This window comes from Micropterus dolomieu, linkage group LG21 (assembly GCF_021292245.1).
Source record: "Micropterus dolomieu isolate WLL.071019.BEF.003 ecotype Adirondacks linkage group LG21, ASM2129224v1, whole genome shotgun sequence".
NCBI lineage: Eukaryota > Metazoa > Chordata > Actinopteri > Centrarchiformes > Centrarchidae > Micropterus > Micropterus dolomieu.
This window is the reverse complement of record NC_060170.1, coordinates 12,246,067-12,266,557: the sequence shown is the minus strand read 5'-3', so window position 1 is coordinate 12,266,557 and position 20,491 is coordinate 12,246,067. Positions and strand designations below refer to the sequence as shown.

Here is a 20,491-nt window from a genome sequence, read left to right as displayed (position 1 = left end):
CCAACCTGACTTGCATCTACTTGGAGCATGAATGTTTTATCAAACTGTGGCGCTATCAACACAGGAGACGAAGACAACAGAAACTTGATGTTCTCAAAGGCTTGCTGACACTCATTGGACCACACAAACTTTGTCTTGGCTTTCAACAACTCAGTCAGAGGAAAAACAACTGTAGAGAAGTTTTTACAGAAACTCCTATAGTATCTGAATAGACCCAAAAACCGGCACAGGGAAATGTTCTACTGCCCTAACTTTGGCCTGGACCGGAGCTACACGGCCCTGCCCCACTACACATCCCAAATACGTCACAGTTGCCCTTGCAAACTCACATTTGGCCAAATTTACAGTCAGACGTGCCTCAGATAACCTGTCAAACAAAGCTCGAATACATTTAAGATGAGCGTGCCATGTGTCATAACCAGATCATCTAGGTGAACAGAACAACCTTCCAGACCTGACAAAACAATTCATCAGTCGTTGGAATGTCGCTGGAGCGTTCCTCAAACCAAAAGGCATGACTCTATAAGAATAGAGTCCAGGTGGGGTAACAAATGCTGACACCTCCTGAGCACGCGCAGACAACGGAACCTGCCAATATCCCTTAAGCAAGTCGAACTTGCGAACAAATTTGGCAGAACCAACCAGATCTATACAGTCGTCCATACGCGGGAGTGGAAAGGAATCTGGTTTAAAATCTAGGTGATTTATCAGCCTTCGGGACCAAAATACACGGAGAGGACCAACTAGAAGATGCAGGGACAGCAATATTATTTTCCAGCATGTAAGCAACTTCAGAGTCTAGATGTTTAAGTTTCTCCAGAGACATGCGGTAAAAGCACTGTTTAATTGGTTGTGCACCTCCGACATCAACATAGTGTTCGCCAAACAGACACGGATATTTCTGTATCAGATCAAACAACTCACCACGCTTAGACTCAGTCAAATGCAACAACAGACTATCAAGGTTACAGAGTGTCTCCGTGACGACCATACAACAAACTGTCATCTGGTTCTGGCACTCCATCTGCCTCCTGTGATTCTGAAACCGAACTCACAAGCAGAACAGGATGCACCTCTTCTCTCACTGTCTGGCTTATGTCAGCCTCACGTTTATAATATGGCTTGAGAAGGTTGACATGGCATAACTGTGTTGACTTTTTCTGTCCTGGTGTTGCAATTATGTAATTCAGGTCAGACCTCCTCTCAACAATTCTATAAGGACCAGCATATTTAGCCTGAAACGGCAAGCTCACAACAGGCATCAGGGCAAGAACTTCATCTCCCGGACTAAACTATTGATGTCCCGCACGCCGATCATAGATAGATATTTTAGATAGACCTAGATAGATATTTTTCATCTTACTCTGTGACACCTGCAATTTCTCCCTCGCTATTTCACCTGCTACAAACAGACGATGCCTAAAACCATTGACAAAATCAACCAAATTTCTAGGCGGTTCCTCCTCCACCAGGCCATCCTTTAAAACAGCCAAGGGTCCACGCACTTTGTGTCCAAAAACCAAGTCATTAGGACTAAAACCCGTACTTTCCTGTACAGCTTCTCTTGCAGCCAACATAACCAAAGGAAGACCCTCCTCCCAGTCTCTATCCGGCTCTGTGCAGTATGCACGCAGGAGAGACTTCAGAGTCTGATGGAATCTTTCCAAGGCCCCCTGACTCTATGCATGATAGGCTGATGACTGGTTATGACGGACACGCAACAACTTCAAGACTTGACCAAACATGTGTGAAGAGAAATTAGACCCCTGATCACTCTGGATGACCTTCAGAATGCCAAAGACTGAAATAAACTGACTTAGAGCTTTCACTACTGCCTTAGTGGTAATTGCCCTCAACGGATACCGAGTATTTTGACACATCACAGTCAGTAGGTATTTACAGCCAGACTTTGAGCTTGGTAACGGACCCACACAGTCCACAATCAGGTGCTCAAATGGTTCATTCGCAACCAAAATGGGTTGTAATGGAGCAGGTTTAACCAACTGATTGGGCTTTCCCGTTAGCTGACACACATGACATGTCTTAATATATGCTGCAACGTCTCTTCATCCGTGGCCAAAAGAAATGCTTCATGATGTTAAGAGAAATCTTTTTCACACCAAAGTGCCCACTCTCATCATGAGCGACTTTTAAGACGAGAGGACAAAATTTAGTTGGTACCACCAACTGAACAACAGCATCGCCAACAAAGTCAGTATCCAGAGTCAACCATTTTCTCAACAGCAAGCCATTTTGTACAAAGTACCCACTTGCTACACTGTTGATCTCCTTAGCAGATACAACACCATCAAACATTTCCTTAAGGGACGAGTCACCCTGCTGTTCCTGTAACAACTTAGTTTTTGAAAAAGATAGCGGAAATTCAGACAGTGATGGAGCCATAAAATCAACTTCACTCCCATCAGATTTCCCCTCAGATTCAGCTTTACTCATAGCTTGTGTACTTACACAGGCTGAGAAAACTCCAGGTAAGTTAGCGGCGAGATGGTCAACAGACTTAACTGACATGTAACAACTGGCAAGGGAGTAGAATCAGCCCAAACACGTCTACCAGCCAGCCCATTACCCAAAATGAAATGAATCCCGTCAATAGGCAAAGCTGGACGCACACCTACCTCTCCCTTTACCAGCTCACAGTCCATGACCAACTTATGTAACGGTATGGGCAAAACAGTTAAACCCATTCCACGGCTTAGTATACAGTCACCCGTATCAGTTTCTTCTGAAAACGGCAACACATGTCGCACAATATAAGAGTCAAAGGCTCCTGTGTCCCTCAGGATTTTTACTGGAACCTTAGCCTCACCTCCTACCAGTGACACAAATCCATCTCTAATAAAAGGCACATAAGCTGCCCAGACATCCGGTTCAAGCTCCGTTGTAAGCAACTCAGATACACAGTCTGTAACAACCCGTGCAGCTGCTGCCACAGGCTTAACCTTTGATATTACAGGTTTGTTTCTAAAATGCAGCAGCGGACAATCAGCCTTCCAGTGACCTTTTCATGACAGTAGTTACAGTTAGTGCTGTCAACATTACCTTGCGACACTGCTTTTGACTTTGGTGCACCAGCTCTCCAAGAACACTCATGCGCTGTAGCACGCTCTCTAAAAGACCCTTTATGAACCAACAAGTACTCATCTGCTGACGCAGCCGCACCTGCCGCCGTCACACACTTTCTCTCAGTAACATATGCTGCAATGTGGCCAGGAAGCATGTTTTTGAACTGCTCCAAAACAACAAGATCACACAGATCCTCAAAAGTAGTGACCTCCAGTGCAGCCAACCGACGTTTAAAATGACCAGTTATGTCCCGAGCAAACTCCATATAAGTTTGACCACTACGTTTCTCCCAGGACCTAAAACGTTGGCGATACGCTTCTGGTACCAGCTAATACACATTTAACACAGCCTACTTGATTTTTACGTAGCTAGAGCTATCTTCTGCGCTCAAGGATGAATAAGATTCCTGCGCTCTTCCTGTCAGCACACACTGAAGCATCAATGCACAATCTGCATCAGGCCTCTAGCCTTAGCAACATGCTCAAATAAGACAAAAAAGTATCAGGGTCCTTCTCATTAAACTGTGGCAGTAGTCTTAAATTATTAATATCAAAGGAACGCACAGCTCCAGACAAATGCCTGCTCTGATCTCCACTCAACCCCTTACTGTCATTTGCCAGTTAAGCGGTGCCCTTCCAGATCTAATTTGGCCTGCTCTGCTTCTTGCCAAATCCTCTCCACCTCAATCTGCTTTTTAATTTGCAACTCATGTTTACATTTGTCATGCTCAAGCTGAATCAACAACAGTTCCTTTTGTTGTTCAAACGTTAAGCCCCGAGTCTGAATAAGTGCACCAGCGGAAACTGTTGAGACTGGAGAATCATCTTCCACGTCATCTTCCACAGACAACACACCTTTCTCTCTCTCAACTCCGACTTCAAAGCCACCTTTATGTTCTCTTTAAGGCGTTTGTCACCTACCACTACCGAGAAGTGCTCCGGAACCTTTAGTAATTGCTCCTTAGTGCAACGCTCCAATGCCTCTTCAGACGGAGCTGCAATAAACACATCACAATCTGCCATTACAACAAACTACAACTGGCACATCAAAACCACAGCAACAGACCCAGCAAGGCAGTGCAGCTTCCTCATGCGTATTAAGAGGACTAAACCTCACCTGGTATGGAGTTTCCCTGCTATCTAGATCAACCCAGCTAACTAACTCATCCCTAGTCTTCATGCAGCTACTTGTGGTGGTTATTTATGCACTAATGACCACTGGCTTGGAAGAGCAACTAGCACACTAGCAACCCTCCCAAAACCACAGACATGCTCCCAAGCTAAAAGCTTCACCCACTTTCGCCACAACACTACCAAGGATCAGCTCAACAAGCCCAAAAGTGGACCGTCGCTACAGCCTACAAGAGAAAACTCCAACCACTTCTATTAGCAATACGCACACAAGGAGCCACAATAGTCACCTGGATTACCTGTTGACTGCAGCAACAACTACTAATTTGTAAGGGAACAAGTCACATACAAATTTATTTCAAATGCCAGTAAACAAGCCTTCACTTACCCTGCTCAACCATCAACCTACTGTATATCACCACAGCGCTACCCCAAATCAACAAACAAGCGAACAAACAATTACCAAAGTAAGACAAGCTTCTTACCATTCCAAAGGGCTGCCACGCTCCCAACAAACTGGACCACAATACATAGGCCTACATATCAAACACATTTGATTGTTTGTTGTTACCTTAGCAAGATGAATGAGCTCACATTTTATCAAGCCAAATCACTTCTACAAATACAACAGACTAAACTCAATTATGTTTTCTAACTTACCAGGCTACTACAATACTATGGCTGCACTGAGCCCCTATCTTATCAAATTGCCCGAATACTAAGACTGGAATGAGCCCCCATTTTGTCATAACCTGGCTCAAGGGTCATGACAAAAGAGTGAACTAAACATAACTATTTAATTGTGCAAGGTTTGTCACCAACATAAATAACTCAAAGCAAAATATGGCAGTCAGGATGGTCAGGCCACAGTGGACGTCTGGGTTGCAGAGAAGGCAGAAGCCCTAGTAGTTTGCCCAAGTGGAGCTTTATCTCCCCCGGCTCATAGGTCCAAGGTGCACCCGATCAGCAATCACCTCAACAAAACAAAGATGGTTAACAGCGGTGAGGTATCACTCCCACAGAGTGGCCTCACCGGATCACAGAGGGGCCACCACAAGTCCTAGACTGCCGGGGGATTTCCTATGATGCACTGAGCTCCTCTCCCCTCTACTTTCTCTCCCTCTGTATGCAACCTCATCCCATTATTGCATGTTACTAACACAACTACTCCCCTTTCCGGTAGTCTTGTGCTTTCTCGTCCCTCTCCTCTCTCCTCCTATCACTTCCTGCAGGTGTTTCTGGCTCTGGAGCTGTGGAGTCTGGATCTGTGGTTGCAGGTCGCCTGCTGCCCCCGTGTTCCTGCTTGACACCCTCTGCTACAACTATTGTTACTAGTCCTATTGTTATTATTGTTATTATAATCATTAACATTACGATTATTATCATTAACATTACGATTATTATCATTAACACTACTATACATATCTATACCATTTTTCATTTAGTCATTTAGTCTATAGCAACATCACCTTTACTGTCTGTACCTCTGTGTGTATATTGTGTAGGCTGCCTCCCTCCCCTCTCTCTCTTTCCATCCCTCTCTTTTTCTCTCTGTTCCTCTCTTGCCCTCTCTCTCTCTTTCTCTCCTTCACTCCCAACCGGTCGAGGCAGATGGCCGCCCACCCTGAGCCATGGTTCTCCTCGAGGTTTCTGCCTCTTAAAAGGAAGTTTTTCCTTGCCTCTGTCGCCTAGTGCTTGCTCTTGGTGGGAATTGTTGGGCTTTTGTAAATAACACCATAGAGTATGGTCTAGACCTGCTCATTTATGAAAAGCGCTGTGAGATAACTGTTGTTGTGATTTGGCGCTATATCACATTATATATATATATATATATATATATATATATATTTATGCCTCCTTCTGATTGGGAAGTCAAAACTATCTATCCATGTTGCTGTACTAGTGACTCCAAAAGGTTGGTCAGAGCACCTGAGGGGACAAAGATCTGGGAAAGTATGAAACTCCAAGCGCATTGCACCATTTTCAAACTGATAATAGCATTGTATTAAAAATAATCTGCGTAAAGGTCTTTTCACACCAAGTCCGTATATTTTGTCCAAAATTGTTATACATTTAAAAATACACTTGACCTCACGCTGTGTCAATTCACAACTTTTGTCCATCATTTAAATTTTCGGAACAGGTTTGATTTTCTGCATTTTTCTGCGTTTTTTTGCATTCTTTAAAGCACGGTATAATTTAACAACTGAGACAGCCTGCTTTCAACAGGTCAGATAGGGATGTCTGTGAAGATTCTCAGTCTACCAGGTCAACCCAGGTCAGGAAGATACATGAACTGGCAGGGAGTCCCAGCTATTTAACCTCTGTGGGGTCATTATCAAGGTTATGGATACCACTTGGGTTGTTAGTGTCACCTGAGGCCAAGAGCGAACGCCCATTGTTGGCACTGTCACAAATGTGATTGGGATATGTGGTGCCTCAGAGGTCCTCCCCTGTTGAGAGATTGTTTCGGTGTTGATGGCTTCCTTCACTCGTCTTTCAAACCATCTGTCCTCCCATTCCAACCTGTGTACAAATGGCGATGGAGCAGAGGATAAGACACATGCCTTTGGTGTGAAAGTCCCGGGTTCAATTCCCCACTGTGACATATCCACCAATGTGTCCCTGAGGAAGACACTTAACCCCTAGTTGCTCCAGAGGCATGCTAAAATCGGAGTTGCATTGTATGCAACTGTTGCTGGTGTTCTGACGATCTATGGTACCATAGCGCAAATCGATAGACTTGGCCCTGCTTCATTTTCCATTGCAGGTAGTACCCAGAGATAGTACTTAGCTTGTTGTCATAGCGACGCCACACACAACTGCCACGATGTCATGTTCAATGTGACCCACACAGCTTTCTCTTTTTTAACTTAAAATGTTTCAACATTCCTCAGAATGTAAAGACAGATAAGAGGTGTGTAAACCTTCCAGCTGTGTTTTCCTCTGCCATTGTTGCTGCAGCGGTCTGTGTGACGGCGGGAGCAGAGGGTTCTGTGAGTGGGCGGCTGGCTCCTCCCGCGGGTTGGCACAGGCATCCCCCGCAGCCACTTGATGAGCTCCTCAACTTTGAAAATATTCAAGCACATTTTTTTTTTGCCATCACTTCACGTAAAACTGTCAATATTCGAAAACTACACAGTTGATTTCTCACCTCAGAACTTCTCAGAAGTGGATTTAGTGATGAAATTACATACGAAAACTGTAAAATATAAAACTTCCTGTTGCTGGCCTCTGTCTAGTGCAGGCAATGATGACGCAGTGAATAGTGTATATTCTCTCTGAACAATCAGCAGTCTGTCGTGTTTTCATGTTACATTTTAGTATCGCCTCAGCTCGCTTGAAACCTCGACGGAGGTGAGGTGATATAAAAAAAAGTACCTGGAAGCAGGTACAGATACAACATTTCTACAATGGAAAACCAAACAAAGGCAAGTCGAGCCCCACTAGCCGCTTGGCATGCTTTATGATGCGTTTTCATTGTGACGTCATAGTGAAGGAAGGGAAACGGCTAGACTACAAACGAGCTGTTTTCAAGCGGTTCAGAGCAGAGCTTTCTGTGGGAGATGGGAACTCCCTTTGGGCTGGACTGTGGGCTTTTTCACTTTGCAAACCTGTTACATGCACAAAAAAGATATATAACTCAATAAAGGGGAGGGAAAAAGCCAAAAAGCATAATACCACCTCTTTAATATGCACAAAATAAACAGACAATAATCCAGCTAAAACACTGAATGTAGTTGTCTGAGTTTGAAAAGTGGAGATCTCTACCTTAGAGGGACCGCTGGCAATGGGAGGAGGCAGCTAGTTTCATTTAGTTTCTTTTAGTAGCTATAGGAGCTGGTTGCAAGCCTTAGGCAGGCCACAAGGTGGTCATCTGTCATTGTGGATCTGTACTTTGACTTGATGATCTTCATGTGAGAAAAAGCACATTCATACAAATAGGTTAATCCAAAAAGTGCTGTCAAGTTCAAAGCACATCTTCTGAGGTTGGGATACTTTTGTTCCAGCATTAGCTCCCAGAAGTCTCCATCCGTGCCCGGCGTTGCCCTGGATTTTATTTCAGTGCCATTTTGCTGAAGTTCTATGTGTATGTGACGAAAGTTCCGTAGGTCATGGTGTGTTCACTGAACTGATCATGTTGATTATGTGTTTATCCCTGCCCTGCAGCTCTAAAATATGTTATTTGAGCAGGTCAGTAACAACTGTGAGGAACACTAAATCCAAAAGCCACTGGTTTTACTCTACAGCTTCAGAAAATCTTTCATTTCAGCGAACAATTTACTGAATTTCACCCAAAAATTTACCTCTGCTCAGCCCCCCAAGTGTGCACAGAATAGCCTTCTGTGTAGACTCCTGGCCTGGACGGAACACACAGACTTTTGCAAGACATTGCAATATCCATCACTTCTTTCATGTTTAAAATCTTCCCACATAAAGCTTGCAGGTGAATTCTACAATGATAATTGCACAATGCAATGAAACCACTGCAGCCTACCATCGCTGGAGCATCATCAATAGTAATGGAGATAAGCTTATAAATGGGCAGTTTGTTCTTGTGAACAAATTTCATGAAAATTGTTCTTCACCTCTGGTGTGCACTTCTAGTGGCAAAATATGCATCTGCAGCCTCAATAAAGGCCTCTTTAATCGATCAGTCGATCGCAACATTGACTGGTTGGGCAGACTTGGTCTACAGAGACTGCAGCTACAAACAGACATATGAAAGCTAAGAAAGCAACAGTGTAGCGTGCACACAATGCTTTGTTGCTAGGCAACGCAGTGGTTATACTTACCAGCCTGAACGTCATTAGATGTGCGTTGCGAAGTCCTTAAAAATCTGCTCATGGTTCAACTTCTTTGTTTGACCATTCTCAATTTGTAATATAACCAGTTGTTTCTGCTGTGTCCCACTATAGCCAGTCCATGTAGCCTCTGTGTTCCAATGTAACCAGTCTATGCTGTCTCACGTATGCTTCTCAAAGTTTTTGCACTGAAAGAGGATCCATAGTCAAAGTGACAGGAATGGTCAGAAAACACTAAAGGTAGATGTTCATTAGCAAGGTAGCAAATGTAGAAATCAATGCCAGAGGATCCACCCTGAGCATTGTAGCATTTAGCCACACACAGCATGGACCTGGTTGTCATGCAGCATCTTGGGTACGTATGATTTGTGTCACTTAGCGTGCATGGCGGGTGGTGCATTAAATCAGTGATTAATTAAGACAGACTTTATACAATATGTACCTATAGGCATCATTTGCATGTTTGATGTTACCTCCTAATAACAAAGCCAGATTTCTCTTTTCAAAATTACAAAAATGTAGGAGACAATAGAAAGAAATCACACTGGAAAATCCACAGACACATGCATGAAAAGCATGAATCTGCTGAGAGAATAAAGAGATGTGAGGGAGGTTGAGAACATAAAATCTAATTATTAAGTACTGTATATTTGAATGTAGAATGGAAATATATACCCCAATGTGTGAATGACATGTGATGTACTCGTGAGGGCAGATCCTTGTATCATGCCAAATGTTCCAAATGTTATTCATGCTAGGAGAAACGATAGCTTCCTCTCAGCGTGAGTCTCGTTTTGAAAGCCCCAAATCCACAGGCCTTGTGCTTGCCAGCATGGAAATGCTTCTGATGATCAAGCTAATTTAAAAGTGTGGTCTTGAAGTCGAGACACTTCTTATATTTTTATCAGAGAAGCGCCTTTTAAGTAATACTCCAGGACAAGGACTTCAATCACAGAACACAGTGGTGATTCTCCCAGTGCATGTTGGCAACAGCAGTGGTTTCTATTAAATGAAACAGCAACAGTGATTTGTTTAAAATAAACAGATTGATACACATGCTAGCATGAGAAGTGATAGCCACCCTGGCTGAATCACTGACAGGAGGGAAACAGCATGAGTTGTATTAACCCTTTATTTTTTAAAGCACATTTTCAAACCTGAAATTTGGTTTAGCAGTTGTTGTCTTTGCTGTCTTTGGAGACATAACCAAAATCTAGGAAAAGGAGAGGATGCTTAAGTGAGTCAAGTAGGTAATAAAGTGCCAAACATTGTACACTTTGTTTAAGGTAAACCCAGAAGCGGACACAGAACACAGCAGACATAGCAAGAGAAAAAGTCTTAATTGACAAACAATCTGAAGGGGAGGTGGCTGGACGGGAGTCAGGCAGGTATAAGACAGCACGGTCAGACTGGTTTTAGCGGGGAGATTATAATAATAGGGTGTGTTTAGAAATATTTAATCTGAATTCTTTTCTTGACTTGTATTAAAATACACAGTGTGACAGTTTAATAATAATAATATTAATAATAATAATAATAATAATAAGAAGAAGAACAACAACAACAACAACAACAACAACAATAATAATAATAATAATAATAATAATAATAATAATCACCTATTAACCATTTTCCCTATATTTGTATTTTAAATACATGTAAAATATAATGGGATGCTTTCAGAATATTTCTTGATTTGTATACTGCAATACCTTTGATTATTGTAGTATACAAATCAAAATACTACAATACATTTGAGATGTATTAGAAATCTGGAAAATATAGTTAGACAAATTAAATGGAACTCAATATTCAAATGATGTAGGGGCCTTCTTGATTTTCCCTGTTGATTCCTACTCAAGATCAATGTCTTCTCAGGTCCCCTTCAGTCCTCTTACTTTCCAGGGTTAACGACAATGGAAAGCTCCAGGGTTTTGTGGAGACCCTGCCTTTCCTTTCTGTTGACAAGATCCTTACTAAATGGGGCTCTACGTTATCCTTGCCTGTGGACACCTCCAGCACAGGCATCTACCAACTGCAGAACTGTATGACAAGCTTAAATTATTTTATGTTCAGATGTTTTATAGTGTATTATCCACATCAAGAAAGCAATACAGTACTAGTATATGATGCCTTGAAGGACTCTTCTTCTCTCAAAGCCAAGGTTGTGATGTAAGAAGTCACTTTATGAAAATATCCACAGTATTTTCATACACTGTTTAATAATTCACTCAAAATTATACGAAATGTGACAGTACTGGTAATATACATAACTAGGTCTAACCATATACTAGATTTTGTTAAGCTGCCTGGGGCATTTCATTCAACATCATCATAATGTGTACCAGTCACATAAGACTTGTAAATATACTGCAAGGATGGGTGTTGATGTTGAATGTTGACCTTGTTTTAAGTTGAATATTATATCGTAATCATTGATTTGTTTGATATTTTAGAAAGTCTAGGAGATTATAACAAGAACAGAAGTTGCAACTAATAAAGGTGAAAAAAAGGCCTTAATGTCAATATGAGTTATTCTTAGACCTATGGTTCCTTGGCCAATATAAAATCAGAGTTCTAATAGGTATTAGTTAAAAAAGTAAAGTAAAAATGCATATCAATGAAAGGGTCATTTATGTCGTCTCTTTTATTTATCTTTATTTCACTGCAACTGAGCTCACACAGGTCTTCTCTGGAGTGTGTCAAGCACTGTGATGCCAATGTGCTGAAGAGGCTGCGGAGAAAACAAACAAAATCTGGACGCCTGAGGTTTGGGATGAGGCCAGATTTGACAAAACAGTCAGTCATCACTCTCCCAACAATCCTGAGAACAATGAACACACCACAGTGGGCCCACCATCTGTTTGGGAGGAGGAATGCCGTTTTGCTCTCAATATGGCTAGTGAGACATAATATGAGCTGCTGTTATGATAAATTCAAATGCATGTTAAATAAATAAATAATGATAATAAAAATAAAAATACATAAATTTAGTTGTATTTGGTATTCCTTTAGAACAGTTTTCCTGACAGAATCTTAGACTGTAGAATGTTTTCACATAATAAAACAGTTACTTAAAACAGTACATATTTCATGAAAGGACTTATTGCTCAGGTGGCAACCTATCACGGTACCACGCTTGAATTCACTGAGCGACCCATTCTTTCACAAATGTTTGTACCTTTGTCAATATAGTGTATTTTCAAGAGCTATTAAGCTAAATATTGAGTAAAGAAATCCAGTATGTGATTATCTTTGTGATTTTTTACTAAATGGAATGTATGAAAATATTACAAAAAAAACGATAACTGAAGTTAATGTCTTCAATTTGCTTGTTTTTGTCCAACCAACTCTACTCAAAATCTATTACCAATGAGTTTACAATGATTATATATTTTATGTCAGTATTTTATGCTTATTGAAGAGACAAGCAGCAAATAATCACATTTAAGAAGCTGGGAAAATACCACACAATATCAAAAGATCTACGAAATAAGAACTTTTATTCATAATATATTCATACTTGTACACAAGTAAAATAAAATGCATATCTATGGTTCCATTGCAGTCTCTATAAACAAATCAACAGCATTCTTTTGGTAAATGCTACCCAAATACCCTTTCTGTCATGAAAATAGAACTAAAATCGGGGGAGGTAAAACATTTGTTTTTATCAACATAAAAAACATAACATTACTCAACAAATGCATCACTTTGAATAAATAATGGGGGGAGATTGTTTATCTTCATTAAATGGACCCAACATTCTTTGTGTGTGCTCTGATTTCATGTAATTGTCCTTTTTTGTCTTCCAGTGGTCTGTCTAAGCAGTAAAAGCTTTTGAGAGGGAAAAGGGAGGAGTCTCCAAAGTGTAGCTTAGACACGGTACACTTAAGTACATAGAGAACAAACAATTTTGGGCACCAATTCATTATATACATTAGATCTGTAGTGTTCTGTAAAGGCATCCATTTTGTTAAATGTACTCTAATGTCTTCATCATCGTTTGTCCTCACCCACAGTGGGTCAACTTGACTTGCTTTTCAGTCACTGTCTATTGTAGATGTCACTGCATCTTCTGTTGTCATTGTCATGAGCATCAACAATCTTGAGTCCTGTGTTCAGAGTGAGATCAGGAGTCCTAAGACATGGCTAGAGATATCCAGATCATGGGAATGAAGAGAAAGCGCAGCACTTGCAAAGTAGAACCCCGGCCTTTGATGCAGTGGGTGTCTGATTTAGGTTTTTTGGAACACTTCTTTTTCTTTTTGTTTGACGCTGTAGATGATTCCAGATTGTCTATAAGGTCAGGATTTAGATTTTCCAAAGACTTGTCCAGGGTGTTGGACAAGGTTCCCAGTGGTCCGTCATTCTGCTTGTTCTGGGTTTCGTTTTTCGTTCGTTCCGGCTCCTTATATTTAGTCTTAGACATGTTCTCTTTTTCCTTAAGGGGGTTGTTAGTGATTTGGCGGCTCTTGCCAGACAGGATGGAGGACTTGTCGTTATCTCCAAGGCAACACCTGGGAATGGTATCCCCAAGAGGATTTTCGGTGGAAAGGAATTTCCCAGACTGTGCCTTGGAGCTGAAGAGATTGGTCTGGGTTTGTGGCGTTTCTACACACCCCTCCAAGTCTTCACTTTTCAGTCGTTTCAGGTCCTTTCCTGCCAGGAACTCAGGAACATTGCACTCCAACTCAGAGCTGGAACCTTTGAAACGTTTGAACCAGTCCCACAGGGTCCTCGCACGACAGTCACAGATCCACTGGTTCCCGTTTAAACGCAAATACTGGAGAGACACTAGCGGGTCCATGGTCTCCCCCGTCAAGACAGTAAGATTGTTGAAAAACAAAAACAGGGATTTCAGTTTACCAAGATCACTAAAAGCCCTTGGTTGGACAAAGATAACCCGGTTCTGGTGTAGCAGCAGCCGGTCCAGATTGATTAAGCCTCGAAACATGTTGTCCGTTACTATCTTGATCTTGTTATTGTGCAGGTAGAGATAGGTTAGGTTGGCAAGGTCCAGAAAAGTGTCATCATGCAGGGTTAGAATGTTATTGTCCTGCAGGTAAAGGTACTGTAAGGAGAACATTCCTCGGAAAACCCCAACAGGGAGCTCTGACAGGCCACATCTGTGCAGGTGGAGGGTGTGCAGCTTAGTTAAGCCCCGAAAGGCTGTAGGGCTAATGGTGCGGAGGTTGCTATTGTCTCCAATGTCCAGTTCCTCCAGTTTTTCCAAGCCATAGAAGGCCCCAGCCTCGATGTAGCTGATGTTGTTGGAGTAGAGCCACAGAACAGTGAGATTGTGGCAAGAGCTGAAGCTGGTGGACCTCACCACCGTTAGCTTGTTGCTCTGGAGGAATATCCGCTGGCTCCGCACGGGGATCTCAGTAGGGATGGAAAACAGTCCTTGTTGTTGGCAGGCCACAGTGGGCCTGGGCTCACTGTAGCACACACACTTGGCAGGGCAGCTGTCAGTTTGAGGCACAAGATTCAGCCACATCACCAGAAACAGGAGTCGCCCCCCTATGGAGACAGAAAAGAAAGACATCAGTTTATTAGTAAATAATGTATATAAATATTAAAAATCCCAGTCCTTATATAGTCAGAGAAATCTGTTGAAATAGATGCATTCAGGTCAGAATGCAATATGCATAAACACTTGAAAGAACACCCTACATCAGAAAACATAATTGGAGAATAAGTCTGATATAGAGCGTTAGGGTAGCTGTTTTTTTTATTTTTTCATTTCATATGCCTTAAAATATATGTTTTAAACCATTAAGGATGCCACTGTATGTGCAAAATTACATTTGTGCAATTTAAGCCAATGACACAGCACACAGCATCAAAGTACATAACCAACAAAATCCCAAGCATTTTCATTTCATAAAGTGTAACATTCAGCACATTACTACAGAATAGGGAATCCTCATCATAACAAAGATTCAGCATGTATTTTAACAGTGATGTTATTTGGATCTGGGGACACATCTCCTCCCTGCTGCCACTGCTGACGTGAAGACCTAAACAGCTAAAGAGAGTCCTGTGAAGGCAGACTCATTTAAAATTGGGTGGGTGGCTTTTATGTGGAATTATCTTGCTCTAATAGGGCGGACATAACTAATGGTGTTTCAGCGTTCCTGAGGTTGACATTTAGCCTGACGCTGGGAGATAAGCTTTCATGCTAAGAGATTGATGCCTGGGGCCAAGGTGGAAATAGGGCTACAGAGGCCCCGCTAGAGTTTCCACTGCACAGCCATTACTGAAGCATTTTTTCTAAGTGCAGCATGAAGATGAGATATACAAGAGGTGTGGTAGCACTCAGAGCAAGGCTTGTCAAGATTCTTGTATGTGTTTGCCCTGAAGGCATCCATGTTTAAAATAAGGCGTATTCCACATTTGCTAGCATTAATTATTTATGCTTGTCCTCTGCCATGATACAGATCAGCTTGCTACACAGTGCCGTGATAAGTGAAATGCGCTGGATTAATACATGTGAATGATCACCTCTGACATTACACCATTGTAGGTTCAGTTGAGGTAAAAATGTATCCACTGGGGCTCACTCATTCCTTTATGTAGAGATGATGGTGTCAAAGTGTCACAGGCAGTATCAGCATATAATGGCAGACTCTCCTCCAAATCTCTGAATCCTCTACTCTTCCTGTCTTTACTGAGGATTTCCAATCTCTGCTCCCATGCACATGTGAGGAAACCCAGGCTTGCAGGCATGACAGGTAGTGACGCTCTGGAAAAATGCATGAGCCTTACTCAGCCCTCCCCCCCATCCCCAATCTCCCTCTTCTCATTCCCCTGCAATGTGTTGTGGTGCAGCTCATCTCTGGACCTTGTTAAACGGAGCTCTGGTGTGGCCTGACAGCAGCCCTCTGCTGCACTTTCTTTCCAATCTCCCTGCTCAGCCGTCAGACTGCCACCGGAAAGCTGTCAAGACTTTCCTCTCTTTCTGCATCGCAGCACTTTTCCCTCAGTACTGCTTAACAATAGCAATATTTTATCGCACAGCAAGCTTCGTGTATCTCTTCTGCCGTCTTCATTTTCCCCCCCTCTCCTGTCTATTCATTAACAGGCTATTTCTACCCACGCGTTGCATGTCAAAACCTGGTTTCCTCAGCTCTTGGCATAATACGTCTTGTCTTTGTTAGCATCTGTTGAATGACAGCATAAGCCCCACAATGTCATCAACTTTGTCCCAATTATTTTTTGCTCACTAACAGCATCTTTACATCCGCATCACACTGATTGCATTACCATATGTTACAAAAATAAATCTGGCTTCCTGACATCTTGGTACTATTTCACTCTTTCATAATCACATTTGCGGATAACCTCTGCATGACTTCACAGCTAGACCTCTCAACATCCACGGTAGAGACTTGTATGTTGTGGTTACACTAGTGATTGGTCAACAGTGCCTCTTTCATTTTCATCACTACTCTGCTGTCTGCTTTAATGGACACTTGGTCAAGACCCTTTGGCGTTGCTTGGTAGCGCCGTGGGTACCCTTTTTGTGTCGTTTTTTGGATGTGTAGGGCTCTGCGGTCAAGTTAGCAACAAAAAATATGCAACGTCCAATTAGACTTTCAAAATAAAACTAATGTTTAATGTTGTGAAACGCGACGTGATTACTGCTCTGAAATGTGGCAATTTGGTTAGGTGTAGGGAAACATCATGGTTTGGGTTAAAAATAACTATGTTACGTAACACCAGTGCCCGTGTGAATGTCCAATTTATGGCCCATTTGTGACTTGGGAGTGAGAAGTGGTTGAGACAAACTTTAATATCTTACAATACAGCATCAAGGTTGAAAGTTAAAAACAAATCCATTGCTTATCATCTTCTTCCAGCTTTGGTTGCAACACTTAATCTTCCCCTATCTGCTGTGTCAAAACAAGGCTCCAAGCACTGCATTCCTGTTTCAGACCCTGACACTGGCCTTTCTTCTGAGAGCTATATTTTTGTACATTAGCAATCATCCCTCTTTTTAAGAACAGACAAGCCTCTTTGTTTCTTCCTGACTGAAAGTGTAGACCCTTCAGCTTTGAGTAAAGTACCTCACCCCCACCCTCTCCTCCAAGACAAGCACTTCTATTTACAATAGAAGCCTGATAACATCAGAATCAGAATCAGAATCAGCTTTTATTGCCAGGTATGTGTACACATATGAAGAATTTGACTCTGGATTGTACATTGCTCACGATGTGCTTACTTATACATAAATACAATAATAAAATACAATAAATCATATATGTCAGCTTAAAGAATTGCCGCCAACCAGTATTTTAGTACTTTGGTGATACAGCTTCCTTGCTTGACTAATTCAATTGTCTCTCAAAACAAATTCTCCAAAATAATCTGATTTTGCTAAAGACACTGGTTATTAGGACATTAAATTGGGCAGGTATTGTATTCTACAAAAACAGGATCTTGGCAACACAGTGTCTCTTGCTTGGATCATGAAGATAAAATTGTGATTATAGTGAGAAAAAAACGGGGTATGAAAGTAGTCAGTGATAGAGTAGATAAATAATATCAGCTAACTGCAACTTCAGTCCAAAAATGCTGGTGTCACTTCTCTAGTAGTAGCAGAGGACACTACATTCAGTAGCAAAACAGAGACATGCCCACAGGACTGGTATGAGTGGGCACAGACAGCTTTGTTTACTTATTGTATGAGTGCATCACTTAGCCAGACTCGTCGCTCATTTGCATGTGTCCCTGGCATGTTTGGAGCTCTAAACAAACTCTCAGCACTGCTTTGTCTTATTGTGAAAACACAACACGCATTTTAAGCCTTCCTCATGCTCTGAAACCCGCAATGGACACAGAGGGCACGTCGGGACAGCACATTCAGAGGGCCTCCGATTCATCATGGTGGCTTTACTTTGTAGGGATGGGGATTGGGCAGGGACGGCTAACATGACAGTCTTATCCCCTTGGCCTGGAGTGGAAGTGATGTCTCTGTCAGAGATGAATCACAGTAGTTCTCCAGAGGGACCTCCTGGCCTCTTTCTAAAATCATACATTATTGTGTTGCTCAGAGGCGGGCCTACATTTAATATAGTAATGATCCCTCTCTCTAAGGTCATATATCCTGTGTGAATCCATTCATGCATACATAAATTGTTTTTACATCACTTTGAAATTAATAATTTATAACTATGACTATACAGGAAATGGCAATTGTATGAAGTTTTGGCCCAGCCAAGGCACCTATAAATGACTTTGTGAGGTGAGAGTAATAAAGGGCAATAACTTTTTGCAACATAGACTCAAACTCAAATACACAAAGTTCTTATGAGGAGTGAACACGAAAAAATGTAAAGATTACATTCCTCCACTAAAAAATAATTATGTTTCTACTGTTTACATTGTTTTTTAAACTGTTCTTTTACTCATTAGATTAGCGGTCAGAATTCAAGTATGGTATTCATACCTTAGTTAGACAAGCATTTAAGGCATTGTCAGTTATTCTAGTAATGTTTTTGTATGTGTTGAATTAGTTTATTTCTGTTTTCTCTCTGTATCATCTATAGCTGACTGTTCTACTTCCTTCTGCTCTCCCTTCTGGTACTCATTAATATTTTTCATGAAAAAGACTAATATGGCATGTTCTCAACCTGGCTAGCAATGCTAAATCATTTTAAATTGTGCATGAAGCAGGTATAGTTAGCTTGGTAAAAATATCCCTTAATCATGCTCACCCAGAATATCATTTTGAGGCCCACCCTTGATAATTATAATTGGTTTATGACAAATAATCCTGAATATTTCTTCTCAGATAACATTTCCTGATTCACTCCATGCATTCACTTTTGGCTCTGATCGGGTTTCAGTGATGCTGTCCTCAATGTAAAGTAACTGCAAATGTATCCTTTTTTGTCTCCTTAAACTTTTTTGATTACATTCTAAAATCACTGCTTCTACTTTCACTCATAGAGAGATTTACTCCCTATCTACTGCCTTTTCAAAAGTACTACTAAGAATTACAACCCAGCCTACAGTTAGACTGTCATGGCAGACCAGGAGAATATTCCATTTAAATTTGCTTTGAACCTCTTTTTCCTCATAAGCCTGTGGAAAGGTTTTGTTATAGAGAAGAAATGGTCTTCACTTTCAAGAGCATCACTGAATTGCAGAGAAATTGGTTGGTAGGGAATATCCATATGGAAAAGGTTGTGATCAGATGGCCACCTTGGCACTTTTATTGCTACCATATTTACCCTATCACTGTTGAGAATAGTATTCAAAAGAGCTACTTTTCTTGTTTTCAATGCAATAATTCTTACTTCTAGGTCAAGTAATATTTCTTCACTTCCTCACTTTTTCAACCCTGGTGCTGTCTAATTTCGTTTCCTATTGGTGTCTTAGCAATTACGATGGGATTCTGGTTGTACTGAAGAGTGCACAACCATTTACCTTTGACTTAAATAACAAGTGCATTTAATGCTCATTATTGAAAAATTCACCTATATTTCTGTATTTCAGTGGAGACATCATTCATCTTCTATTCACTTCCTAGAATAACGTACGCTCACTAAACCAACACACAGACAAGCACACAAGAACAGATTTGTGCTTGCCCTTACAACATTGATGAACCAGATGCTATGATCTTAAATAAAGATGCACACATCAGATTAAAGAGGTTATTCTGGACATGATGGACCAGAGAGTCAAGCTGGAGTCCCTTGACTAACCATTGAGTGTTGCTGGGGCCTCAGTGGCGGCTTCAGCATGCAGACGAGGACACAATTAGAAGATGAACGGGGGGACAGATGAGGTCCTGTTTGACACACATCTGACTCAGCACTTGCCCAAGCAGATGGCTCATGAATAACTGAGGGAACCGGAGGTCGGCAGGCAGAAGGAAAAACAGAGCCAGAAACAGTGTAAGTGTGGAAAAAGAGGATCTACATAGATCTTTATGCGTGTGTGAACATTTGTGCACATACAGATTTCGTCTCGTCTGCGAGAAAAATAAAATCAATAACAGTGCACATACAGTAAATACTTCTGGCTCGACATGAGTGAGGTAGGCAGATAGGTTGTTGTGTCATACTACTGAGAAGTGACAGCAGTAACAATAAGCAGTGCGCTGGCAATGTCCTGACAGTGAGAGAATGAGCTTGCAATCAGAGGGCTGTCGAATCGAATCCCTGCTTGACTGGTGAACAATTGGAAGGGAAAGTGGAAGTGAAGAGTTCTCCCTTTCAACAACTGCCATCAAATTACCATCAACCCTTGAGTGATGCAATGACCTCCCAGCTTCTCAAACCCTCACTCTGCTGGCTATCAGTCAAGACTGCGTTGTGATCAACATTTACAAACTGTCTTTATAAACATAGGTGGAAACTATCTTGATAAAGTGAATTCACTCAAGCACTACACTTAATAACAATCTTTAAGTACTTGTACTTTCATTTTATGCCACTTTAGAGGTCTCGTTACAGG

General features: G+C 41.5%; 1 protein-coding gene across 1 annotated transcript in view; it reads right to left on the bottom strand.

The window, feature by feature from the left end:
- Positions 1–12,505: 12,505 nt before the first annotated feature.
- Positions 12,506–20,491, bottom strand: part of rtn4r (reticulon 4 receptor) — a 47,049-nt gene continuing 39,063 nt past the window's right edge. The window contains exon 2 of the mRNA XM_046034907.1: positions 12,506–14,542. Within this exon, the coding sequence (XP_045890863.1) occupies positions 13,161–14,542 (1,382 nt within the window). The 3' untranslated portion in view covers positions 12,506–13,160. The remainder of the gene's footprint in view (positions 14,543–20,491) is intronic.